A 26,860-nucleotide genomic window follows, 5' to 3' on the forward strand; every position below is an offset into this window, starting at 1 on the left:
AGCATGTTAACAACTGGGCCTTTTTGAGAAGCAGCAACACGGAGGCAGGTTTCTAACCATTTATCTTAAAATTACACCACGAGCCATATGGCCAAATGAGACAGGGCACAGGTTAGGCATCACTGGGTGTGGTCTCAAGAGTGAGTGTGTAATTTCCTTTTACAGCTTTCGTGTGCAAGGATAGCGCCCCCTGGTGTAAATCCTTGCATTCCACTAAAGCTGAAAGTCATCCAGTTGCCCCTGCAGAAAAGGGAGGAAGGGGGCTTTGGGACAAGACCAAAGTTGGTTTATTAGGAGAGTAACCAGAAAATTACACTTTTGGAAGCTTCCAGTAGGCGATGATGGCTTTGCAGTTAAAGAATGTGGGTTTTGAAAAAAAAAATGTGGGTTTTGGAGTCAGACCTGGCTTTCAGGTCACTGCTTCAAGGCTGTATGTGCTTGGGTAAGCTTCTTTCATTCCCATTTTCTGTATCTGTGAAGCAGAAATGACCAATCCCCACCTCTCAGGGTTGTTTTAAGAGTGAATAAGGGAAGTGGTGCTGGAAGGGTGATTGAAGATGAAGCTGGGAAGAGAGAGCCAGATCATGAAGACTTTAGGTACCACGCCAAAGAGTTTGAACTGGACTCCAAGAGCAAGGGAGCCAGTGGAAGCCTGCAGGCAAAAGTGACATGATAGCCCTTGTGTATTGGAGAGATAACTATTGGCAGCAAAGACAACGGGAGGTCCTATGACTTTGGTGGTGGTGACAGAGCTGGAATAGATGGGAAAGATGTTTTGGAAGCAGAACCAATGGAATATGATGAGTCCTGGGATGGGAGGGGAGAGGGTGCCATCAGAAGTGGCAACATGCATATGTATAGCTGCTAAGATAAGATGCTAAGCCTTCCTACCTGATTCTCACAATAGTTTCATGAGCAAGATATAATCATCCTCATCTTCTATGTAGGAAAACTGATAGGGAGGTTAAGCCATAGGCTGTATAGTTGATGAGTGGTAAAATCAGAACACAGAACACATGGGTTCCCAAGTCTACCTCTGTTTCTTAGGTCCTATTACCTCCCAAGATTCGGTGTGCTGTCCCTGCAGAATGGGAGGCAGTCTGGTGCAGGGTTACATGTGTGCTGGGGCTCCAGGTTGTGCAATATCCCTGGTTGCTAGGAGTCTCTGATAATTAGAGTCCTCAGGTTGCTAGGAGACCTGGGTTGCTAAGAGTCTCAGTTTATTATAGGTCTTGGGTTGTTAAAAGCCCCAGGTTATTCAATTTTGCAGTTTATGAAAGGCTTCAAGGTTCTCAAAGGCCCCAAAGTTATTAGAATCATCGGTTATTTGGGGCCCCAGGCTCCTAGGGCTCTAGGCTCTGAAATTCATCAGGTTGTTAGCCTACTCTGGTTACTAGGGTACTGAGGATTGGAGAGACCTTGGGTTTGTAGAAGCTTTAAGCTTTTGAAGGGACTCCTGGGTGGCTCAGCAGTTGAGTGTCTCTGTCTTTGGCTCAGGGTGTGATCCTGGGGTCCTGGGATCGAGTCCTACATCAGGATCCCTGCAGGGAACCTGCTTCTCCCTCTATGTCTCTGCCTCTCTTTCTCTTTGTCTCTCATGAATAAATAAAATATTAAGAAAAAAAAAGATGTTGGTTTACTGGAAGCCTGGCTTTTCAACATCTCCAGCTTGTGAAAGATCCCAAGTTGCTAAGGACACGGACGCAAATGTTTAGGTCCCATGGCTTCTTGAAGTCCTGGGCCAGGCGTGTGGGTGTCTTCCTCTCATTAGAGCATCTTTCAGTCTGGTCAGATAGTGTAACTGAAGTTCTAGATTTTCCCCAGGGGTTTTATCCCATGTGACCTCATTCAGCCTCCACAGATGAACAAAAGAGAAAGTTGCAAAAATAGTAGAGAGATCCCTCATAGCCTTCATTGAGTCCCCCCCCACCCTGATAGATACATCTTATAACCCAGACATTGACGCTGCTACAATGTGTGTGCATAGTTATATGTCCTTTACAATGTGTGTATTTGCATACCCACCACTCAGATCAAGAGACAGAACTGGTCCCATCATAGAATCTCCCTTGTGTGGTTTCTTTATAAAGACATTCATCTCTCTTCCTTCCCAGCCAGTGTGTGTGTGTGTGTGTGTGTGTGTGTGTGTGTATTTTAAAGATGTCATTATTTATTATTTATATATTATTTATTATTATATATTATTTATTATTATATATTATTTATTTATTTATTTATTCATTCATGAGAGACACAGAGAGAGGCAGAGACATAGGCAGAGGGAGAAGCAGGCTCCCTGAGGGGCGCCCAATGCGGGACTTGATCAGAGGACCCTGGGATCACGACCTGAGCTGAAGGCAGATGCTTAACCACTGAGCCACCCAGGAGCCCCACCAACCAGTGTGTTTTTTTGTTTTTTTTTGTTTTTTTTAACCAGTGTGTTTTTAAATGCACTTGCCTAACTGCCAATTAGTGCCTTCGGTGTGCCTCACCCATTAAGAGTTAAGGAAATACAGAGATAAATATAACCTACTCCTTGTTCGGGAAGAGCTCCCAGGCAAGGCTCCAGTCGTGTATGTGGTAAATTATAGTGTAATGTGGTAGTTCTATGATAGAGAAAAAAAGGTGCTGGGGCAAGGATACAGATTGGGGAGTTCAGGAGGCACTGTGTGTGGCATTCACGCTTCCTGAAAAAGTTGCAATGCTGGGCTGACTTTGAAGGAAGAAATGGAGCTATCTGGTGCCTGATGGGGAGAGATTTTTAGGTAGACAAGTTTGGGGAAGAATTGATGGTTTGGGACCATGGAAGTGCCTAGGTGGTGTTGTGGGCGATGGGGGTGGGGGGACATACAGGGAGCTGAAGCCGGAGGCCTGGGGAGAGGTCAGACTGCTGGGGACCATCTGGGTGCTGCCCAGAGTCATGAGGTTTATGCACATAGGGAGACCAGTTAGGAAGTCACTGCAGTCCCAGATCAGATAGGCCGAGTGGTGGGAATGGAGATGGAGACACATTTTTGACCTCTGAAGCACAGCAGGATGGGAGGGAGGGTGTGACAGGAATGAACAGGCACATTTTTGAAGATGAATGTTTTCCCTATTTCTTTGCACTATCTTGGTTTCCCTGGGAGCAAATCCCTGGGATATAAGTCCAAGAAGATGAATGCTCATAGAGTAATTCCCTGCTTATCCAGAGATCTTGTGACTTCAGTGAGGGTGAACATAGCACAAACTTGGATGAGGAAAAGGCCTCTGATCAGTTCAAACAAGCTCGAGCTTTTACTTTGCAAGAAAGATCCTTCGGTCCTTTTATTCGGAGCCGTTTTTGACAATTCAAGTGTGCTTCTCAAAAGAATGGTTGCTTGCCTTTCCTCTCCCCAAAATAGTAATTAAGAGCTACCTTTTTGTGGAGTCTGCTTGTGCCAGGTTCTGTGTAAGATGCTTTGCGTGTTGTATCCTTAATCCCCTCAATGACCTCCTGGGTGGCAGCCCTTTTCACTTTATAGGTGAGGACACTGTAGCAAAGCTACAGTACCCTGCCAGGGTCACAAAACCAGTCAGTTTTGCTCTCAGCCAGCTGCCCTGTGCCATAGAAGCCACACAGCATGGAAGGGGTGGGGAAGATGTCAGCCAGTAGTAGCACCATGGCAAGGGAGGGAATGACGTGGATTGAGGAACCTGACAACGGTTTAATGGTTTTCTACCAACTTCACACGAGGAGGGGATCAGTCAGGGTTGTCCAGAAGAGCGGAACTAGTTAGGATGTGTATATCTGTATCTATATATCTATAAAAAAGTTTGGTTGCAACAGTGACCACACACACACACACACACACACGCACACACATCTTAGAAAATTTATGATAAGGCTCATGCAATTGTGGAGGAAGGCAAGTTCCAAGATCCATGGGGTGAGTTGGTGATAAGGTAAAGACCCAAGAGAACCCATGATGGACTTCTACCCAAAGGCCAGCAGGCTTGAGGCACAGGAAGTGTAGATGTTTCTGTTTGATTCCACAGGCAGGAAAAAAGCTGATGCCTGTGTTTGAACACAGGCAGGGGAATTCCCTCTTATTCAGGGAACCTCAGCCCTTTTGCTCTACTCAGGCCTTCCACTGATTAGATGAGGTCCGCCCACATTAGGGAGGACAATTTGCCTTACTTGGTCTATCTGATTTAAATGCTAATTTCATCGAATGCACAGTCTAGCGAATACAGACACCAGTATTATATTATAATACTCAAACTTGCTAGGAGACTAGAACTCAATTATTCCAGCCACTAGCAATAAATAGTTATCTATTACGGTAGAGGTGCTAATTATCACCACAATGGCAAACTTATTACAATATATAAATGTACAAAATTAACATGTTGTACACCTTGAATTTAAACAATATTATATGTCAAATATATTTCAATGAAAAAAATGTTAATCTCATCCAGAAACACCCTCACAGAAACACAAATAATGTTTGACCAAATATCTGGGCACCCTGGGGCCCAATCAGGTAGACACATAAAATTAACCATTACAAGAAGGAAGACAGGATAATAAAGGAGACACAAAACCAAAAGAATATGCTGCTGTGAGATTAGTGTAGGCTTAGTGACTTTACATTCCTCAGACCTCCTGATAACTGTGTCTTGCAATTATATAGCTCTGTACTGTGATTAATGGTGGGAATAGGGACGCCTGGGTGGCTCAGCGGTTGAACATCTGCCTTTGGCCCAGGGCATGACCCTGGAGTCCCAGGATCGAGTCCCGCATTGGGCTCCCTGCTTTTCCCTCTGCCTATGTGTCTGCCCTTCTCTCTGTGTGTCTTTCATGAATAAATAAATAAAATCTTTTTAAAAAATGGTGCAAATAACAGAGACATAACTTACAGACAAGAGGTGAATTCTGTTTTCGATGCAGTAAGTTTGGAGTGGACCAGGTGAGCAGATCTTTCTCTGGGGGTTCCAGGCTCTCCCTACCTGCAGCCAGAGGAGGACTTGCTTTTCTATGGTCCAAGCCATTCCTGGCACGCTCTTTGGAATCAGCTTCAGCACTCTCCTGATGGAGTGCCCTGGGCTACAGTTCTTCTGAATCAACTGGCTGGGTGCTTTTCACTCATTTCTTCATTTTTTAACACAGCATTTAAAAAATCTTGTTCTCGACAATGGAAGCATAAACTTGAGGGACTCATCAGGCAGCTCCCAGTCTGCTGGGAGCGATGGAGAAAGAATGTACTGGTGTCACTTGATGGAGGCTGAGATGACATATTAGCATTAGATGCTGTGCAAGGATGTGGGGAACTCCTAAATCAGCCCAGTGGGGCCAGGAGAGGAAGCCTAGATTCAGTGATGCTTTCAGGAGGGCTAGGAGCCAGCCAGGGAGTTGTACAGAAAGGGTGTGTTTGACGGAGGGAATAACATACAGCATAACTGTAAGACACGGACACATAGCATTGTCACACATCGAGGGATCTATAAAAAGATTGGTTAGGATGGTGGTTCTCAGCCCAAGTAGCACTTTGGGATCACCCGGAAACATTGAAAGAGATACTGATACCTGAGCCCCACCCCTAGAGATTTTGATGTGATTAGCCTGGGGTGGGGAATCAGTATTTTCTCAAACTTGCACAGGGGCTGAGAAGCAGGAATGTAAAAGCTGCTGCTGGAGAACTTGAACCTACAGGGAGTCAGTGGAGGGTCTCTGCTAGGATGTGGTCAACAATCTGAGCTGCCTTTGGGAGAACAGGAAAGACTCAAGCAGAGCTCAGCTGAGAAATAAAGACCCACCGATCCCCAACTGGCGCCTTATCTGCCCTCATAACTGTTTCTTTTGAGCTGCTGTTTCTTATTCACCATTTAAAAGTGAAAGTCAAGTGGGAAATAACAAAACATACAATAAAACAAAATAAGCTGAAAGATTACTCAATAAAAAGAGTGATAAAATAGTAAAAGCAGGCCGATGCCATAAAAACTCCAAAACTCAACCACACAGAATCACCACCAGGGGCCAGACAATAAAAACAATAGCTAAAATGTACTGAACTAAGTAGCAGGCATCTTCATGTGTTGGGAAAGCAAAGGAGGATTATTTCCATTTTACAGAGGAGCACAACGAGTCTTGGGGAAGATTAAGTGCTGTGGTTGCAGCAGGCAGGGCAGGGTAAATAGCCGGTCAGGGGCGGCGCAAGACATTGAATTCGGGTGGACCAACTCAAGTCCAGAGCTCTGAAGGCTCAAGCCTGGCTGCGTGTTGGAGTCATCTGGGAGCTCTTAAGAAATACCCATACCAAAAAGACATTTCTCCAAAGAGGACGTATAAATGGTCAGCAGGTATGTGGGGAAAAATCCCTTAAATTCTGACTGTCACTAATCATCAAAGAAATGCAAATCAAAACCACAAGGAGGTATCACCTCATGTCTGTCAGGATGGTATTATCAAGAAAACAAAAGACAACAAGTGTTGGCGAGGATGGAGAGAATCGTTGAGCACTGTTGACAGGAATGCAAGACGGTGAAGCCACTTTGGAAGACACTAAAAATAAAGCTAAGAGATGATTCAGAAATCTCACTTCTGGGTATTTATCTGAAATAATTGCAGTCAGGATCGCAAAGAGATATTAACACTCCCATGTTCCCTGCAGCGTTATTCACAATAGCTGAGATGTGAGAACAACCTAAAATTTCGTGGACAAACTGGGCGGTGAAAAATTAGAGAGGAAGACAAACCATGAGAGACTCTAACTCTGTGAAACAAAGGGTTGCAGAGGGGAGGCGGGTGGGGGGATGGGGTAACTGGGTGGCGGGCATTAAGGAGGGCACGTGATGAGATGAGCGCTGGGTGTTATACTATAAGTTGGCAAATTGAATTTATTTATTTATTATTTATTTATTTATTTATTTATTTTTAAAGATTTTATTTATTCACTCATGATAGACACACAGAGAGAGAGGCAGAGACACAGGCAGAGGGAGAAGCAGGCATCATACAAAGAGTCTGATGTGGGACTCGATCCAGGGTCTCCAGGATCACACCCTGGGCTGCAGGCGGCGCTAAACCGCTGCGCCACCGGGGCTGCCCGGCAAATTGAATTTAAATAAAATTAAAAAAAAAAAAGTTCATGGACAGATGAATGTTTAAAGAAGATGTGGTACATACACACAATAGTATACTCTTCTGCCTTAGGAAAGAAGGAAATTCTGTAATATGTGACAACATAGATGAGCCTGGAGGCCATTATGCTGAGTGAAGTGAACCAGTCACAGAAAGATAGACTCTGTGATTCTTCTTACATGAGGGATCTACAATAGTCAAGTTCGTAGAAATGGAGAGTGGAATGGTGGCTGCCAGGGGCTGGGGAGGGGAAAATGGTGAGCTATTAATCAGTAGGTATAAAGTTTTTTTTTTTTAAGATTTTATTTATTTATTCATGAGACACACACACACACACACACAGAGGCAGAGACACAGGCAGAGGGAGAAGCAGGCTCCATGCAGGGAGCCTGACGTGGGACTCGATCCTGGGTCTCCAGGATCATGCCCGGAGCTGAAGGTGGCACTAAACTGCTGAGCCACCCGGGCTGCCCAGGCATAAAGTTCTCATTGAAGCAAGATGAATAAGCTCTAGAGCTCTTCTGTACAACATGGTACCTATAGTCAACATTGCTCTGCTATGCACTTATAGATTTGTTGCCAGTAGATCTCATGTTAAGTGTTCATACCACAATTAAAAAAAAAAAATCCCAAGATGATCTGGGCCAACACTTGATTCTAAACTGGTTGGTCTGGAGCAAGGCCCAGGCAGAGAGGGTGAGCAGGTGCCACTTAACACGTTTCTGGCTATCCTCTCTGTTCTTTTTTTTTTCTTTTTTAAAGATTTGGTTTATTTATCTGAGAGAGATAGAGATAGCGAACAGAGATAGTGAGAGAGAGTAAAAGCAGGGAAGAGAAGGAGAAGCAGGGAGCCTGATGTAGGGCTTGATCTCAGCAGCCCAGGATCATGACCTGAGCAAAAGGCAGAAGCTGAACCAACTGAGCCACCCAGGAGCCTCTAATTCTCTCTGTTCTTTTTTTTTTTTTTTAAGATTTTATTTATTTATTTATGAAAGACACAGAGAGAGAGACAGAGAGAGAGAGAGAGAGAGAGAAACAGAGAGAGAGGCAGAAACACAGGCAAAGGGAGAAGTGGGCTCCATGTAGGGAGCCCAATGTGGGACTTGATCCTGGGACTCCAAGATCACTCCCTGGGCTGAAGGCAGGCGCTCAACCCCTGAGTCACCCAGGTATCCCTAATTCTCTCTGTTCTTGGCAGTAAATGCTTCTATGTATTAAGCACCTTGAGTACCAAACCCTGAATCCTTCCGGGCATTGTTATTGCCACTTGAGAATTGAGGTTAAGTCACTTTTCCGGGTCCCCCAGCTGGTAGTCATCAGTGCCTTTGTCCTTTCCTAAATCCACCTGATTCCACAGCCCATGCTCTAACTGCTGTGCCTTATGACCTCCAAGCAGGGGTCCCCGTGGGGCATAGACATGGGCATCATGTGTCCTTCCAGTTAACTTCTTTGTCCCTTAAGCTTTAGAGTCAACAGCATCACCTTTGTCCCAGTCTTGTCCACACTGAACTGTCATTGTGCAGATGCAGAAAGCAGGCCTTTTGTGGCTTGGCACTAAGGAAGAACTTTTTTGCCAGTCAGAGGAGTTTGATGGTGAGGTAGGCTGCCTGGAGAGGCTGTGGGCACCTGCCATCATCATTGCTGGGCAACTATCTAAAGGATCTGTTGGGAGCAGAAGAGTCATCCTTCAGCGTAGCGTGTGTGTGTGTGTGTGTGTGTGTGTGTGTGTGTGTGAGGTGGCCAAGGAGGATTGGGCCTAGATACTTCTAACATGTCCCTAGCCCTAAAATTGAGGAGCTCAGAGGACCAGTTGAAGCTCAATGGGTGAAGATGGTTCTAGAAGATGAGCTCACAGACCTGGGGAGTTCCAGAAGGCTGCTCTCTTCCATCATTCTCTTAAAGCTGGGTGCCTGGGACCCTAGCAGTATCATGGGGGTGTCTTGAGCTGAAGCAGGGTGTCGGGTCCCTGCTGCCGCCGCCACTGTCACTGCTGTGTCAGCTCTGGTGGGGACAACACTTGATCAGTGAGCCCCCTTCCCCTCTTCCTGCAGCTGTTGACCAGGGCAGAGAGGGGCGTGGAAAAAGAACGGGGATGGTCAGAAATGGGGGCAGGATTCCTGGGCTGGGAGAGCAGTGAACTGAGAGACAGAAAAGGGAGACCCTGCTGGTGGGTGTCTGGTCTCTGAATCATCAGATCTCACACCTTGTACCGCTCGACCTGCCGTGAAACGCTCTGGATGAACCTGGAGGTTTTAAGTCGCTTTGCTACATAAAGTAAAAAATAGGTTTCTTCATCTGTAAATGGAGGATATTACTCCTACACCCATTGAGTTGTTGAGAGGATTAGATGAGATTAAGTTAGAAAACTATCCAGAAAAGGCCCAGTGCAGGGTCTGCCAGTAAGTTTCCTCCCATCACCTCCCCATCCCCCATCTTGATGGAAAAGGTTCGTGCTCTTGGGGTCAGGATCTCAGGATGCTTCAGTGTACACAGAACCCACTGAGCAGGCACTCCATATCAGCAACTCCACTTGGCTCTTAGGATATGCGTATACACAGGATGGCTATTGTTCCTTGGAAGTTCACTTCATGGTGGAAATGACTGCCGTATAACACAGTCCAGTGTGACAGAGGGATGGCAGAAGCACAGGGTACTTGGGCATGTTGGGGAGCTGGGGAACTCACTCTGGGTGACCTTTGAAGTACGAGTAGAGTTAGCCATGTAAAGAAAGGAGAGGGTTAGTGCTCCAGACGGCGGGATCCTCATGAGCAGACAACATGGCATTATTGTGAGTGACTGTGAGTGAGGGAGAGGTCCTCACGACTGAGGACCCATATGGGTCTATGAGGGCCCTCATGGACCATACCTAGGGACAGTGATGAAGGGAATCATCATAGGGTGTTGGTGGCCAGGATTTTTGTTTAAAAAACTCATGGTGGTAAATGTGTCTAGAATGGTTTGGACAAAAGAGTTAGGCCTGGATGCGAAGCCCCATCAGCATGCTAGGATGGTGCTCTGAACTGGGAGAAAGATGGTGCTATTGGAGGGCGGGCAGAGTAAATAGCACTCGGGGATCTGCTGGCTGGAGATAGGTGAGGGGTGTAGGGATAGAAGGAGTGAAGAAAGCCATCTGTATTTCTAGTTCGGACAAATGTATTTAAACCAAAGCGGTTATGAGTTTAAAATCAAGAATGTTTTAAATCCAGAAATAAAAGGCACAAGGAAGCAGATTTGAGTGAGAACATTAGTTCTGGTTTGGACATGCTCAAGCTGAGGTGACGTGAGGTGTCCAAGTGGAGACATCCAGGAGGCAGCTTCAGATTAGGTCTGCTACTCGGGGGAAGACAAAATTCAATGTCTGTATTCTGTGGGTGGCAGTTAACTTCAGGGCCACCCGGAAACTATCTGGAAGTAAGAGAGGAGGGCTCAGGGTAGATATGTCTAGAAAACATACCAGTGTTTGAGGCATAGGCAGTCAGAAGAAATAGCCCAAAAAGGAGCAGAGAACCCAGGAGAGGGGCCATCATGGAAGCCAAGAGAGGCAAGAGATTCAACAGGTGGATTGGTCAACTGTACCAAAGGCTGCTGAGTGCCCCCTTGGGACAAGACCTGGCAAGGCCCACTGGACAGTGCAGAACAGTGTCAGGTGTGGGATGTGGTGGTGGTGAAGCTAAATTCCACTGGGTTGAAAACAAATGGGGAGGGGAAAAAACAGTAATTTTTCCTGTAGAAGTTTCCATCAGATGAGAGAGACCAGTCAGTATAGATAATGATGAGGCCTGTGAGCAGCCACGCCTCAGAGGAAGGAGAAGTGGTAGGAGGAGGTGCTGAGGACCCTGAGAGAGGAGCGATGGCCTATGGAGCGTGACTGAGAGGTGGGAGAGGGTGAAATCTGGAGCTCGCAGGCACCATGGGCCTGGACAAACATAGAGGCGCCGCATCCTCCCACGAGAGGGGTGAAGATGAGAGGGATGAGGCTACTGATGCCTCGGTGAGCTTCTGGGAGCTTGGGGGTGGACAGGGCAGCGGGGAAGTCTCGAGGGCAGTAATGAGCATCTCGAATACTCTTTGAAGGAAATGGGAGAGAGAAAGCTGGCCAAAGATGAGCATTAGTTCCAGTGCTATAAGTATTTCATGATAGAAATAACAACGAACCTATTTTTTTAGTACAAAGAACCAGGTTCTCTCCGGGCCTTTCTCTTCTCATTCGTTCTTTCAACAATCCTCCGAGGCAGGTATTATTCATTTCCTCATTGTAGAACTGAAGAAGATGAGGCTCGGAAGGTGTCTGAAGCCAGAGATGTTGTGTAGCGTGGAGGTGGACTTCAAATCGAAGGCTCATTGAAAGCTACACCCTCAGCCCACCTTGTCATTCTCCGTGGCTTGAGGGTCCAGTGGGGCTGGAGGCCTTGTGTTCCTGGGAACACCCGATTGTGAGGTTGTGTGGCTATTTTGTTTCTGTGAAGGTAGACAGTGAGTGTGGCGGAGTAGGCCCATGGGACACATTGGGAAGATGTGTCGGAGGTGATGGTCAGGGAAAGATGGGAATGGAAGGTGATGGGGGAGGTGGTGGTGAGATGCATGGATGGCAAGGCCATGGGAGTGGGTGGCTGAGGCAGAGTGGAGGTGAAGGTCATAACCAGATGCAAATGCCTTCATGATCCCGAGGACTAGCCTACGGAGCCAGGGCCGAGACGCGAACCAAAGGAGCAGACGTGAGCTTCCAGGGAGAGGGGCCTTTGCCAGGTGATGTCTTAGAAGGGGTGGTGGGCAGTACCACCCTGGGGCCGTGTGCACACTCCAGAGGGCTGCGGGGTGGCAGTGTTGTAGTGGGAGACTTTGTTTCAGCTCAGGCTGGGAGCAGGAGTCTCTGAGCTAGGAGAGCACCCCCTCCACAACCAGGGTAGGGACTGTATTACACTCTAATGACACCACTGGGCCCTTGCCCTCCGGGAACATCTGCTCATGGCCATCTATCTCGTGGGGCTTTGGAGTCACGTAAACTTTGGTCTTATTCCAAACTTTGTTCCTTCCTAGTTGTGAAACATAGGGCCTCAGGATTCGATAGGGCCTGGCATGTAGTATGGAGCTCCAAGTCTGTTTGTTTTCTTCCCCATTTCCCTTCCTCCTCCTCTCAGCTGCAGGGGCAGGTGTAAAGCGCGATTTAGGGGAGTCGGCCTCAGGGAACCCTCTCCTGGCTGATGCTTCATCAGGGCTGCGAGGGGGCTGGTTTCCCATGTTGGAGCCTTCTTGCCTTTCCCCAGGGTACACTCAGGCCCTGCTTTTCTCTTTCTCCCAAGGGTAACCTTCTGTGAGTGGTGGACCAGGGCTGTTGAGCTGCCTGCCATCTCAAAACCCAGCTGTGAGCCAGCGTGGCGGGGGCTGTGCCTCCGCCGCCTGCATGGAAGCCAGGAGCTGGGCTCCCAGAGGGCATCTGTGCCCACCGGGCAGCATGTTGCTGGCCTTTGCCTCTCTGCTCGGCTGCCTGCTCACCTCCAGCCAAGCCAGGGTCTACAGTCGCTGCGAGCTGGCCAAAGTGCTCCAGGATTTCGGCATGGAGGGATACCGGGGATACACCCTGGCTGACTGTGAGAACTGCTCCCCCCCCCAGTCACTGCCGCCCCTCTCCACGCTCCCCTCCCCCCAGCTCTCACTCAGAGGGTGTGGTCTTGGAAGTTTTCTGAGCCTCAGCCCTCCTTTGGACATCAGGGGTGTGGATCCTGTGGGTAGACGATGTTCAGGGCAAGTTAAATACCTAAGAGGCAGGTCCTAGGCAGACCAATCAGCATGTCCCTCCCCTGCCCCTGCTGCTAAAGTCAACAGTGAGATAGGGAAGGGTGAGATACTCCAGTGGCCAAAGAGACAGAATCACTTAGTTCTCTAATCATATGGCAGCCAAGAGGGTAAGGAATTCCCATTGAGGTTTCGGGTAAACTGAATCAGCCAGTAATAGACTCTTCAAGTTGCTGGTAGTTTCGGGAAGCTGCGAGGTCCAGCCACATCTAGACTCATTTTTGGCTAATTGTAGCCCCCTTGCCAGCTCTCACCTCTGTGTCTCTCATTTTGCCTCTAAAGATCTAGCTCTTGTTCATTTGTCCCACAAAGATTTCCTGGGCCTCACTGCGCGCTGAGCTGTGAGACAGTGGGAAGGCTGGTCTAGGAGTCAGGAAGCCCAAGGGACAAGCTTGACTCTTGCTGCTTAGTAGCTGTGGTGACCCCGAGTGAGTCCCTTGCACCTCTGAGCCATGCTGGAGTCACTTGGGGAGCAGGCAGGAGGGTGGCTGCCCTGACCGCCTTGAAGCAGGAGTGAGACTCCGAGGAGCTCGTGTGGGGCCCCCTCGTCTGCGCCACCCTTGGTCACCTGACCCTCGGGCCTGTGTCTCCACCCTCCGCAGGGGTCTGTCTTGCATATTTCACAAGTGGCTTCAACACAGCTGCTGTGGACCATGAGGCTGATGGAAGTACTAACAACGGCATTTTCCAGATCAACAGCCGGAAGTGGTGCAAAAATCTCAACACAGAGGTCCCCAATGTGTGCCAGATGTACTGCTCTGGTAGGCTGGGCCTGAGCCCCAGGCAGCCCCCCTGGACCAATCTTTGCTTCTACCCTTGCTATTATCCCTGGGTGGGGATCCCCCACCACCTTCTGGGCCTACCAAGGAGAGTGGGATGGGACAAATGGTGAGTGTGGGTCCTCCATCCGTCTGACTTGGGGTCCTGGATGGAAGGCTGTTCTGAGAACTTTAGGAGTGTGGGGAGGAGGGTGATAGACTGATGATATCTGTGTTTCCAGAGGGATTGAGAGACCGGGTTGAGTTTAGGATGGAGCAGGGTGTATGTGCACGTGCGTACTTGTGTGTGTGTGTGTGTGTGTGTGTGTGTGTGTGTGAGAGAGAGAGAGAGAGAGAGAGAGAGAGAGGCAGGGAGAAATAGATAGACTCCAGATGTCCAGCTCTGTCCCCTGTTCTTTCATCATGTTTCTCTCCTCCCACCCCAGACTTGTTGAATCCTAACCTTAAGGATACTGTTATCTGTGCCATGAAGATCACTCAACAGCCCCAAGGTCTGGCCAGCTGGTAAGTGACCTGGGCTAGAGCCCCATCGCGCACCCCTCACCCCCCACCTGACCCCAGCCGATGTGGCCAGGACTGGTGGAAAACAACAGGGAACTAATCTTTCCTGAGTTCTCATTTTGTCCCAGCCACCATTCCATGGCTTCCCAGTCTGACCTTCCCACAACTTTAGGCCATAGGGGTTACTGTCACTGAGGTATTTATAGGCAACACACCAAGTGTCAGGGAGGGTAAGCAATTGACTGGAGCTCATTATGCTGCACCTGGCTTTTCTGCGATAGGCCTATGTTAGGATGCCCACTTACAGGTCTGCTAGACCTGGGTCTAGTCAACCTTGTTTGCCTGCTTGTTTAACTGTGGCATCTTCCTCTAAACTAACTTTTGTAGAAAAGCCCAAGATGTACAACAGAAGCGATTCCCGGCTTGAAGCATGGGGAGAGGTGCTCTAGAGCCTCACCCTGTCAGCCTTCTCTTTTCCTGCCTCTTTCCTACAAGATGGCCTTTGGAGCAGCCATGCTCACAGGCATGGGAGTTGGATGAGCATCCCATGGGCCACTGGACTAGATCTTTGGTTCCCAGAGGGGTATCCGAGCCAGTGGCCCTATAGCGTCCCCTGAAGGGGCATCTCACTGCTTAGTCTCTAACCTCTCTTTCCTCATATTTCTGGATGGGAGACCAGCAGGGCCAGGATGTGGGAAGGGTGAGATACTCCGGTGGCTCCTGGAACCACAAACAGATGTGATCATCACAAGGCAGGTAAAGGAGTTTGAGAGGCAGTGAATATCAGCCCAGGAGCAGAGGGAAGAGCAGGAGACAAGAGGCAGGGGCATGATAGGGAAGCCTTTGCAGGAGTCTAGGTGAGAGACCCAGGGTCTGCACTAGGACAATTGCATGGCTGATGGATAGGAGAGGGGTTGGCTAGGAGGGACTGTGCAGGAGGCCTGGGGATAGGTGCTATGTGGCAGTGAGGGAGAGGAGGAGGCAGAAATGACTGTCAATCTAGAGAAAGTCCGAGATGTGCTTTGAGCATGGCCACAGCTTTGGAGGTGTGTTGGTTTGAGAACAGTTGATGCCCTAGGAACTGAATCTGGAGTGAGGCAGGCTCAGCAGGATGTAATGCGTAGCTATAAGATCAGGATGAGTGAGTACAGGCTTGGCAGGAGTCTAAGGGCTTGAGGCCTTGAGGGTGCCACCCTAGGCTGGAGGAAACAGGTCCTGTTGGGTTGCATCAAAGAACAGCTCTCTTTTGTACACTGGGTATAATTTGTGGCAGGTGTAACTCCTGGTTGAGGCTAATAACAGGCAGTGGTCCCAGAAAGTAGAAAAGAAAAGAAAAGTAGAAAAGGTAGAAAGGGTATTCTTTATTCCCCCCACCTGCACACACTGGGAACTGGTCTGTGCCAGGCTCTGTGCTGTGTGGCCTTCAGATAGGCTGAGGTCCGATTCCTTGCCCTCAAGGGTCTCACAGTCTAATGGGAGAGGCAAACAAGCCAGCTGACCACACCTCGTTGATGGATCTGTGGAGGTCCTCTAGGGGCACTCTTGGTCATTGGTCCCTTTGACATTGACATCATGGAATTACCAAAGTTTGGAACCCCTGAGAACTTGGACCCCAGGACCCCAGGATCTTGCTTATCTTCCTCAAGATGCTAGTGTGTTGATGGAGCAAGGTAATGGTCCTGAAAGAGCCTATAAGCTATAGTTACCAACAATTGAAAGACCTGGATTGGTAGCCAAGGAGAAGTGGGTGTGGTGCAGTTCTGTCATTTATTAGCTGTGGATCTTGGGCAAGTAATTTTGCATCTGAGTCTCAGCGATTCTTTGGGAATATAGGGAACTCAGTATCTTCCTAATCTAGTTATAGGGCTTCCGGGGGTGGGGTGGAGTGCAGATGAATGAGGGATGGATGTGACAGTGCTATGTAGACTGTAAAGGGCTGTACACTGGTAAGGTGGCATGACTGTCAGCAGAAGAAGCACGGTGTAGGAAAGAGCATGGACGGGGGCTCTGGACCCCAGGAGTCCAGGCCCTTGCTACTGACTTCCGGGTAAACTGCAACAAATTACCCTGTATCTCCATTGGTAAAATAAGGAGTCTAGACAGATGACATTTGAAGGGCCATTGTCTTCCTTTTTTACTTCGTCTAGGGGGTTCTTTGTTAGTTAATGGCGTTTACTAGTCCCTCTTTCCCTTACTAGCTGCTTTCCTCACCTCACTTCTGGTTTAGAGCCCATGCCTCCTTCCTGTTCTTCTCTGAGCAGGAACTGAAGGTTGAAGCTGATTTGGTTTCTCCTCTTCCCCATCTTCCATCCTCAGGGAGGCCTGGAGGCGTCACTGCCAGGGCAAGGACCTCACTGACTGGGTGGATGGCTGTGACTTGTAGGATCCTCTGTGGATGGACCAGGCCACACACAGCAGGCTGGGAGATGTGGTTTGGTTTCTGATCCAGACTTGGGAAGACAAGCCGACCAATAAAGTATAGTCTAACATAAGTGTGATTCTCACCTATCCCTGTGTTTCCAGGTGGCATGTCAAAGTTTCTTCACCTGTCCACCTGGGCTGGGCTCCAGATGGGCTCCAAAAAGCCTACCATGGAAGCCTTACCACCATTCCTGGAGACCTGGGGTGGGGCGGGAGTGGGGAGGGTCAGTACCTCCCTTGTCCACACTTGGTAGAGTTTCTTAGACTTTTACCTGGATCTAGGTTTGCTGGATTTGGCCAAACAAAGAAACAACAAACAATGATAACCAAAACAGGATGCCTGAGTTAAATTTGAATTTTAGATACACAACAAATAAGTTTTACTATACGTGTGTCCCCAATATCGCATGGGACACACTTATATTAAAAAACGATGTATTGTTTGAGGCACCTGAGTGGCTCAGTCGGTTAAGCAACTGACTTTTTTTTTTAAGATTTGTTTATTTTAGAGAGAGAAAGCATGCATATGCAGGGCAAGGAGGGGCAGAGGGAGAGGAAGAGAGAGAATCTCAAGCAGACTCCATGATGAGCACAGAGCCTGATATGGAACTTGATCCCACAACACTGAGATCATGACCTGAGCCAAAACCAAGAGTTTGTTGCTTACTGGACTGAGCACCCAGGCACCCCCACAGATAATTTTTTTAATTGAGCAAGTTTTTCCCAGGCACTCTCCCTGCCTCCCAAGAATGAACTGAGCTCACGCTGTATCCTGTCCATTCCTCCCTCAACCCCACCAAGTTCACTTCTCCATCCTCTTAGCCCTCAACAGTTATATCCTACAAAATTATTTCTCAGAAGTGAAATTCTTAGTCCCTCCTTCTAACTCATCTCAGCTAGGCACGAGAAAGGATCGACAAATAGACACCAACATGAGAGAATTTGTATCAACCTAACTCAATCTCTAGTTGGGAGAATTTTGGGGGCAGCATAAGACAGGAATGAAAAATGTGCAGGTGGGGGATCCCCAGGTGGCTGAACGGTTAGCGCCGCCTACAGCCCAGGATGTGATCCTGGAGACCCAGGATCGAGTCCCACATCGGGCTCCCTGTGTGGAGCCTGCTTCTCCCTCTGCCTATGTCTCTGCCTCTCTCTCTCTCTGTGTTTCTCATGAATAAATAAATAAAATCTTTAAAAAAAAAAGAAAAATGTGCAGGTGATGTGGGGGGAAATATTCTGAGAGATGGAAGCTGGCTAGCATGACCCTGAGTTAATGATCTGAGCCAAAATCAAGAGTTAGGCGCTCAACCAACTGAGCCACCCCGGCGCCCCAAGTCTTGGACTGTTGATTTTGGCTCAGGGTTGTGAGATCAAGCCCCACATTGAGCTTTGCACTGAGCTCCAATCCTGCTTGGGATTCTCTCTCTCTCCCTCTCTCTCTGACCCGCTCTCCCTGCCACAACTTGTGCATGCGTGTGCTCTCTCTGTCTCTTGCCAAAAAAAAAAAAAAATGTGTACTGTATTTTATCTGGCAACCTTACCTGGGTCTGATGTGTACACCTGGCTTATTTGGGAAGGTCCTTGGGACATTTGTTTTCTGTGGCTCTGGTCACAGATGGTGGCCACAGGGCCTTGGCTCTTCCCCTGGAGACCACTAGCATCCTGGCAGGAGCCATGGGGTGGTGCATCTGCAGTGGAGACACCACCTGGGCTTCAGGAGACTTGCACCCTGCTCTCCAGTGCCCTCTAGAGTCAGGAAATTCAAGTGCTCGTGGCCAACCCAGCCTGGGAAAGGAAGTTTCCTGGCTACTGCTGACCATTGCTGGGAGCTGGAGGATTGGGGGGAGGGTGTGGGTGGCTTTCAGGCAGCACACCGCACTTCTCTGCCTCCCTCAATATGTGGGAAGCTCAGAAGGAGGCAGCCCTGTCTTCCATTAACTTCTAGCACATGTCTCAGGTCCCTTGGGATGGACTATATCTGAAGGAGGATGGTGGGCAATCTCAGGATCACTGTGGATGTGGTAGCAAGAGAAGCAACTGAGGTGATGTCTGAGAGGCTGAGCCCTGAGTTGAGATTGTAGATTTTTCTGGAAAGGGCTCAGAGAACCCTGCAGTTCTCAGATTGAGGCATGGTTAGTGCTTCCCAGGGAGGAGAGATTACTCTAATGTCTACCACCCCTTCCCACTGACCTGCCATCTCCAGATCCACTGGTCAGCAAACAGCAGAGGTGTGGCTAAGTGTCCACAGCTGGTGAGGTAGGCCAGTTTCTTTCCACTGCTGGTCTGGTGTTGGGTCACTCACATCGCCAGAGCAGAGCTGACCCTGCCTTGTGTCCCACCCTGGCTTTTGGTTCTGCCTCCCAGTGGAGCTCTTGCCTCCAAGTCGAGGTGATGCTAAAACTTGAGAGCTGCTCATACAAGTGGACAGTGGTGAAGAAGCAAGTTGTTGCTGAGAGTTGGGGGTCTGGGGATCAACGAAGAATTGATTCATTTTCATGAAGTCACAGGGACATATTCTCTCTTTTTTTTTTTTTTTAAAAAAGCACATGTCAGATTTTTTTTTTTAATTTTTATTTATTTATGATAGTCACAGAGAGAGAGAGAGGCAGAGACACAGGCAGAGGGAGAAGCAGGCTCCATGCACCGGGAGCCCGACGTGGAATTCGATCCCGGGTCTCCAGGATCGCGCCCTGGGCCAAAGGCAGGCGCCAAACCGCTGCGCCACCCAGGGATCCCATATTCTCTTTTTAATATTAAAACAACACTGTGTGCCTACCACGTGCCATGCATCATCTAATCCAGACCCTAGAACATTACTATGATGGAAATCCCTTATTCTCCCCATTCTACAGATAAGGAAACAGAGGCTTATAAAACATAAATTTGCACCTAGGTCCATATGATTCTATGTGCTCTTAGGTGTACTTTGCTGAGAGGTAGTTGTCCTGGGTCAGCTGCAGTCCACTCTCTCCCTCACCTAGCCAGAGACCTCTGGCTCATTATCTCTGGGTGATTCATAACCTGTTTCCACTTCACTTTAGGTTTCCATTACCTGCAATCAGCTGATTGCTCCAGTGGGTCCCGTTTACTCAGAAGTAGATGGTGAAACCCTTGGAATCAAAGCAAGAGTAGTTAAAAGGATTTGGAGGCTCTAGGCAGGCATGATGGCTTCAGGGCCTGTCAAAATGGGGCTGGGTAGGGCTCAGGCCTTGACAAGGGATGCTGGAGCCCTGGGCTAGGGGGTAGACCAAGAGCAGATGGAGATGGAAGAGGAGAATCCAGGAGACAGCCCTCACCTGTGCATGAGGGTTAAATGGTCTACAGGTCCACTTGGAAGTCCCAGTTTCTAAGTGATGTTCTCAGACTGAGTAACTGGGTTAGCTCCTGGCATCTCCTTGCTTCCATGTCACATTCTCACTCCACATTCCATTGTTCATTATGTCCTGCCTCTATTACTTTTTTTAAAAAAGTATTTTATTCATTTATTTGAGAGACAGAGAGAACATGAGCAGGAGTGGGCAGGAGCAGAGGGAGAAGAAACAGGGAGCCCAATGTGGGGCTCTACGCTTAAGACCCTGGATTGTGACCTGAGCCAAGGAAAGCTGTTTAACTGACTGAGCCACCCCTGCCTCTTTTACCTTTTTAATATCTATCCCTCCTGTCTGTCCCAGATACCACTGCTTTAACTCAAGCCCCAGTCACTTCTTTCCTAGGGCAATTGCAATGGCCTCATGAGGGTGTCCCTTGCCATCCTAGTTCCTCCCTCCCGATGAGCTTTCCACCTTGTTACTTCCTTACATTCAAGCCACAATGATTTTTCTCATCTTCAGGTTAAAGTGCAAGGTCCTTGGCTTGGTACCCAAGATCTTTCACAAGCCAGGCTCAGCTGACATCTACCAATTCATTTCTCAACTGTTCAAAAACTTTCATTCTGGTTGGTTTGTGCCTCTGGTATCCCCAAGTGTAGTATGCTGCTTCCTACCTTTCACCATCCCCTGCCATTCTTCCCCATTCATTTACTCCAGACAATCAACATGCTTGCTTTCACAGCAGGGCTTTCACACCTGCCCTTTGTCTTCCTGAAATACCATTTCCTTAGATCCTTGAGTGGCTATTCCTTTGTCTTCAGCCAGCTCTTGTCTCAATTTCACATCCTCAGATTAACTTCTCTGACTGCCATAGCTGAGGGGAAGCTCTTCTCCCCTCTTGTCACTATCTTAGCACCATAGTGTGTATTACTGTCTGAGATTATTTCATGCACATGTGAATTTACACGAATCCCCTTTTCAGTCTCCTTATGCTAGATAGTAAGCACCATGAGAGCAGGAAATGTGTCTGTTCCTTCTATTTCCAGCATTTGGAATAGTGACTGGCACATAGTGGGTTCTCAGTGAATGAATGAATGCATGACTGGTGCATGAAAGAATGAATGGTGAGCAGTCAGCTCATGTTTGCAGAATCAGTAATAAGCCCTGATACCTCTTCAATAGGTCAGCAGTTTATGCAATGGTCTTAAGGACCAGCTATGTGTCAGGCCCTAGACTCCCTCCAGATGCACCTATTGACCCTCCTGAGCCCTCTTGGGGAGACTTTCTACCTCTCAGTAGGACCAACCTGGCTGTTTTTCATCCAAATCCCACTTAATTCCCCCTTAACCATGTCTTACAGAGGAAGTTCAGCACGATTTGGGAAAAGCTGGCACAAAGTTTTTTTTTTTTTTTTTTTTTTCCCCTCTTATTCTGGCTGCCTGAACTTGGGAAAGTCACTCCACTTCTCTGAGCCTCAGTGGTCCTAAGGGATGAGGGGAGCAGATAAAAGCCACCTTGCAATATTGCACTGATCACATGATATAGGGCAGTGAGTCACCCAGTACAGGGGCCTGGCACAGCGTGGGGCCTGGAGTATGTCCTACCTGTCCTGGTGACTGGGTGTACTTGGGTTGCCTGCGCCACATCCTCAATACAGTTTGCTAAGAAGGAGGAAGAGGAGAGGGGAAGAAGGAGCAGAAGGAGAAGGGGGACCGTTTGGACAGGTGGCAAAGATTTCTACAGAATACAGGGAGAATGAAGTGCATTGTTGTCACTCTTTTAGTCCAAGCCACCTCATTCTTGGCTAGTTTGACTCCAGGACACCAATGGGAAGTGGGCTTTTCTAGATCTTTTGTGCTAACTGGGGATGATTAGCTACCTAGGTACTGCCCCTTCTCTACCTGTAGGTACAGGTGAAGCAGGCAGAGACTCTTGGTAGGTGAGGAACGCTCTGCTGAGCACTCTTCTTGGGCTGGGTCCCTGTGCTCTGCCTATAAGACTCACCCTTTCAACTGGATATGGCACTGGCCTGAAGCTTCCAGAGTGGGAGGTTGGCCTGGTCAGATGGGGTCCAGCATTTACTGGACACCTTCTCTGGGGTAGCATATGTGTCACCACTTCCTGCCTGTGGCCAACATTACAAACTGAGCACAAACTTCTATCCTACTACGGGCCAGGGATCCTTCTTGATGCTTCAGTGGCAGTCACTGTCCATGCAGTTGGCTAGTAGGATGGGTTTCATCATCTCTATTCATGTGTCAAGCATTGGCACTTTCCGTAGTTAATCTCACTAACCTCACAGCGTGCTTGGGAAGTAGGTCACCATCATTTTTAGGAGGAAACTGAGTCCAGAGAAGTTTTAGAGTTTGACCAACATAGTGCAGCTGGTGGAGCTGGGATTCAGATGGAGCCATTGGATTCTAAAGTCTTCTTTGTCCTTGGCATGCCCCAGTCTTCATAGCTCAACGAGCCCATGGACTCTAGGGGGCTGGACCCCAGGGATGGGAAGGCACAGTGGAGAGAGGGCAGCAGAGAGACAGCCCAGTCCCATTCAGCTGGGATCTGTCCTTCCCCAGACCCTCCTAATTCTCCTGTGCCTCTAAGATTTTGCTCAGGTATTTGCCTGCCAGACAATTCCCACCCATCTCTCAAGGCTTTGGCCAAAACCCACTCCACCTCAGCCTGGCAGATGGACCTAGTGTACTGTGCCTCATGCACCTTCAGCATAGCTTGTTTACCATTCAGGTTCTTGCATGTACATCTGTTGCCCACCTCTACCCAACTAGACTCTGAGACCTTGGGACTGTGTCTTCTTAGTATATGAACTCACAGTGCCTGGCCCATGGAGTGAAGTATTCTGGACAGAGACCTTGCCTGGTGCTGGGATATCTTCTTCGAACTGTTCTTTGACCTCTTGCCTCTAAGGCTGGTTACATTGGGTATGCTCTGGTGCCCACCGGTCACTTTGTCTTGGGCCCATTTTATAATTCCTTTTGAAAGGTAACCACAAATCTGGATTCCACTAAAGACAAATGGCCCATGATGGTGGGGATCCCTGGGTGGTTCAGCGGTTTAGTGCCTGCCTTCGGCCCAGAGCATGATCCCAGAGTCCCGGGATTGAGTCCCACGTCAGGCTCCCTGCATGGAGCCTGCTTCTCCCTCTGCCTGTGTCTCTGCCTCTCTCTCTCTCTCTCTCTCTGTGTCTCTCATGAATAAATAAATAAAATCTTAAAAGAAAAAGACAAAGGGCCCATGATGGTGATAAGTCAGTCATGTCAGCCACTTCCTTCAGAGGCAGAGGCATGGAGGGCAGCTTCAAGGAGACAGGAGATCCTAATTCCCCATCCCAAAGCATCACTTGCTGTCATTATCAAAAGCTGTTTTGTTGTTGTTGTTGTTGTTGTTGTTGTTGTTTTGTCTTTTAAAGAAAAAGCATCATTACCTTCCTGCTCAGGAATGAGTGAGATGTCAACAGTGCTGTGTATCTGGGGCTCAACAGCAGCCGAGAACATGAGGCATGCATTTCATGCATGTTCATAGTGGGGTCAATGGTTACGTTCCAAGAACCAGGCCACGGGGATGTTTGCCAAGCGATGCTGCGGGTTGCTTTCTATGTCTGTAGGTCTCCTCAGCCCTCAAAATCACTGCACACATAAAATAATTTTATGAAATCACATCTCAAGGTTCTCTGTTCATATTCATTTTCTGCTCGCTCATTCATTTTGCCATCTGTGGGAGCTCATTTGCATACAAGCTGCAGCAGGTGCCAAAGGTTTAAAAAAAATTACAGGAGGAAAGACTTGAAATTGATCAAATCCTATCTATCTTTCCCTTTTCCCTCCTGCAAATTGAAAAATGACAGCCATTATGTCAATTTAGGAGAAGAAATGTTGGTTGCTCTTTGTGGGGCTGTGGCTCTTTTGTGGGAGAAGGGTCAGCACCTTCTGGACCAGGGAGTCTTTTTCTACCTCAGAGCAGCCCTAGAGGATCACAGATGGGCTCTGGGGGAGGGGGAGTCCATAACCCTCCTGAAATAAAATGCAAAATTGCATATATATTTTCATGACCATGTGCATTTTTTTTCCTGGGGAGAGAGAGTTCCTAGCTTTCACCTTATTTTGAATTCAGACAAGATTAAGAATCAATGTGTTACAGAAAGAAAAAAGAAAAGAAGAGAGAAAGTATTTGCCTTAGCTTATTTAATCCTCATAATTTCACCCCCCAAACCTGGCATCATTAAATACTAGCTTGGATGCCTGATTCCCATTCTTGGCTTATACTCATAGACCATTAAAGTTGGGGCACACCAAAGGATGTCTCTTCGTTTTCCACCCCCTCTTCTTATATAGAGGGGGAAACTGAGGTCCAGAGAAGTGAGGTAACTTGTCCAATGTTCTATGGTCAGTTTTTAGCAGAAACGGGTTGGAGATCCAATCCTTTAACTCTCTCTTTAAAGCCTTTGCCACTGTTGCTTTGCTCTTGCAAAATCAGTGAGCATAGATTTCCACAAATGTTAAATGGAATCAGTAAGAGACTTTCCTCCTCTCACCCATCCTCAGGCTGGATTGGTTTCCACTGATCTGTTTCTTGGTCCCCAGGGAACTTCTGGTCCCAAATGCACCCAACCTATTAGCCCTTGGAATATACAAGTACAAAATGATTCCGTGTGCCAGGAGTCTCAGATGAATGAGGAGAAAGCCATTTGCTAAATAAATCAACCCTCGGCTGGAAAGTATCTTTATAGACACTTGGAGGGCAAGGGAAGGAGCTGAAGGGCTTCAGCCATGACACATCTCTCATCCTTTGCACCTGCTAATCTCTAAGTGGTATTTTGGATGTTTTCCCCTTCCCCTTCTTTGCTTGGGTTCCCTGGACCTACATGGCAGTGTCCCTTCTCTAGCACTCCCTGACCTGCAGGCTTGGCATGTGCTGCTCTCTTGTTTTCTGAATCTGGGTTCATCTTTATAGTCGTGTGTTTACTTGTCGGGATTCCCTGCTCAGATGATAAATTCCTTAGGGGCAAGTTCCCAGCATATAATGGACAGCCAATCAATGGGAGTTGAAATAAATAGTGATCCTGTGTTCTTTCTGTGTTTCCGCTTCCCAGCTAAGCCAGGAAGCTAATCAAGCAGCATAGGGTTGCTCTGGGTGTGATGGATCAGGGCCAGCAGCATCCTTGGCCCCCAGAGCGTCCTTCTCTATTCTATAATGGGGGAGCTCATTCACTGGTGCTTTCTGAAGGCCCTCGCCTTTGCTCTGAGATTAATTTTCAAAATTAAATTAAAATCTTGGAGTTTGTGGAGGAAGAGGTCCCAGGTCCTTGGGCCTCTAGGGCCAGGCAGGCTGAGCTGAGCTCCCCCTGAGAAAACATGGTACCCACCAAGATCACACCCCTGGGTGGTGTCTGCCTCTGAGTTCCTCCTTCCTCGCTCACCAAGATCCTTTCTCCAGAGACCCTCTGTGAACCTTTCTCACTAGGCGTGTTCATGATAAAGACTCTTACAAAAATAGCTTCAAGCTGGAAAGAGGAAAATAAAATAACTCCGCTTCTCTCTGCCAAAAACAACAAAGCAACAGTGTGCAAGCAGCTAGCTCAGTCCTTGGCATGGCTACTCACAGAAATGCTTTTTCCTCCCACTGCCCCTAACTGCAGCAAACCCCACTGATTCTGTTTCTGAGGTTATGTGCTGTTATTTGATGGATCGAATGATTGATTTGGTTCTTTGAGATTACTGATAATTCGATGTGTGGTTTGGGCTTGTGACTGCTCTAAACTCCTGGCCCTCTGGTCATCATTTGGGTCTCTCTCGAAAATGTGACACGTTCCTGAGTCTCTTCTGTCTACCAAATATCTCCAGGTCTTCACTGAGGAAATGATTACACACACGGCTACTTGTTGGAAATAAGAAGAGAATATACCACCACTCTCAAGAATTCAGGTGTAAAACTGTGTCTTTAGTTAACAACTGGCTAATACCAATCAGTAGCTGATTGGTACACGGAGCTGTTAATTTGCTCTCTTGAATTTCCTATCTTTTTCCCTTTAACAAGTTAAGTATGTAGATTTGCTCCAAAACGAACAAAACTAAAATCCCCAAATTGGAAGGGGCAGGTACATATGTGAGGCTTGGGGCAATCCAAACCCATTAGAATATTCTGTGCTCCATCACAAATTGATCTGAAGTTTTTTTTTCTTTCTTTCTTTCTTTCTTTCTTTCTTTCTTTCTTTCTTTCTTTCTTTCTTTCTTTCTTTCTTTGAAAGGAAGGCAGAAATCCAATGAAGAAGTTCAAATTGCAACTTTAGTATAGATTTTAAAAACATTTACGAAACTGTTAAACTGAACAAGGCAGAAGTATCCAGTAGATTCCCAACTCACTGAACAGACATTTCATTTGTTTCTGTCCCTGATGGGAGCAGTCTGAGAATGCTCACTGTTCCTCTGCATCTGACAGTCTAGGCACCAGAAGGACATTTTCCAGCCTGATGCAGTAGGGCATGTGTCTGTCTAAGGAGAGGGACTTCCATGCCCTGGGAATGTCCACTTTCAATGTTTCTTGCTTTGCGTCATGTTGGTGGGTCTAGATGGAATTTTCAAATGGAATTGTGAGCCTGGAAGCTTGGGAGTGCCTTTGGCATGGCCATGAATTCACTGTGTGATGTTAGGTAAGTCCCTCCCCTCTATTGGGTCTGCTCATTTGAATAATGAGGGCAGTAGGCTATATGCTCCAAATGGCCTTTGGTAGGTAGAACAGTGGCCCCCAAAGATGGCCACGTCCTAATTCTTGGCACCTGTGAATATGTTATTCCCTGTGGCCAAAGAGACTTTGAAGTTTGTGATGAAGTTAATGACCTTAAAATGGGGACATTATCATGGGTTATCAGGAGAGCCTGGTCTAATCATAAGAGTCCCTCTAAAGTGGAAGAAGGGGTCAAGAGAAGAGAGATGGGTCAC

General features: G+C 47.8%; 1 protein-coding gene across 5 annotated transcripts; it reads left to right on the plus strand.

Annotated features, from left to right (window-relative positions):
- Positions 1-8,955: 8,955 nt before the first annotated feature.
- SPACA3 (sperm acrosome associated 3) lies at positions 8,956-16,670 on the plus strand. 5 transcript variants are annotated; one of them, XM_077852170.1, is made up of 5 exons: positions 8,956-9,109; positions 12,406-12,693; positions 13,501-13,659; positions 14,103-14,181; positions 16,495-16,670. In XM_077852170.1, the coding sequence occupies exons 2-5, from the start codon at positions 12,507-12,509 to the stop codon at positions 16,559-16,561; spliced, it is 492 nt and encodes a 163-aa protein (XP_077708296.1). In that variant the 5' UTR covers positions 8,956-9,109; positions 12,406-12,506; the 3' UTR covers positions 16,562-16,670. The 5 variants fall into 5 exon arrangements, with proteins under 5 accessions (XP_077708296.1, XP_077708295.1, XP_077708297.1 ...); XM_077852169.1 differs by having other exon boundaries at positions 8,973-9,129; XM_077852171.1 differs by lacking the exon at positions 8,956-9,109 and adding an exon at positions 9,181-9,379.
- The last annotated feature ends 10,190 nt before the right edge of the window (positions 16,671-26,860 follow it).

The sequence above is a fragment of the Canis aureus genome, chromosome 16 (assembly GCF_053574225.1).
Source record: "Canis aureus isolate CA01 chromosome 16, VMU_Caureus_v.1.0, whole genome shotgun sequence".
NCBI classification, from domain to species: Eukaryota; Metazoa; Chordata; class Mammalia; order Carnivora; family Canidae; genus Canis; species Canis aureus.

Bases quoted from the DNA above. Each gene is read 5' to 3' on its own strand.
- SPACA3 (XM_077852170.1), top strand. From the start codon at position 12,507: ATGGAAGCCAGGAGCTGGGCTCCCAGAGGGCATCTGTGCCCACCGGGC. The intron at 13,660-14,102 runs GTAGGCTGGGCC...CTCCCACCCCAG, and splicing joins GTGCCAGATGTACTGCTCTG to ACTTGTTGAATCCTAACCTT. The intron at 14,182-16,494 runs GTAAGTGACCTG...TTCCATCCTCAG, and splicing joins CCCCAAGGTCTGGCCAGCTG to GGAGGCCTGGAGGCGTCACT.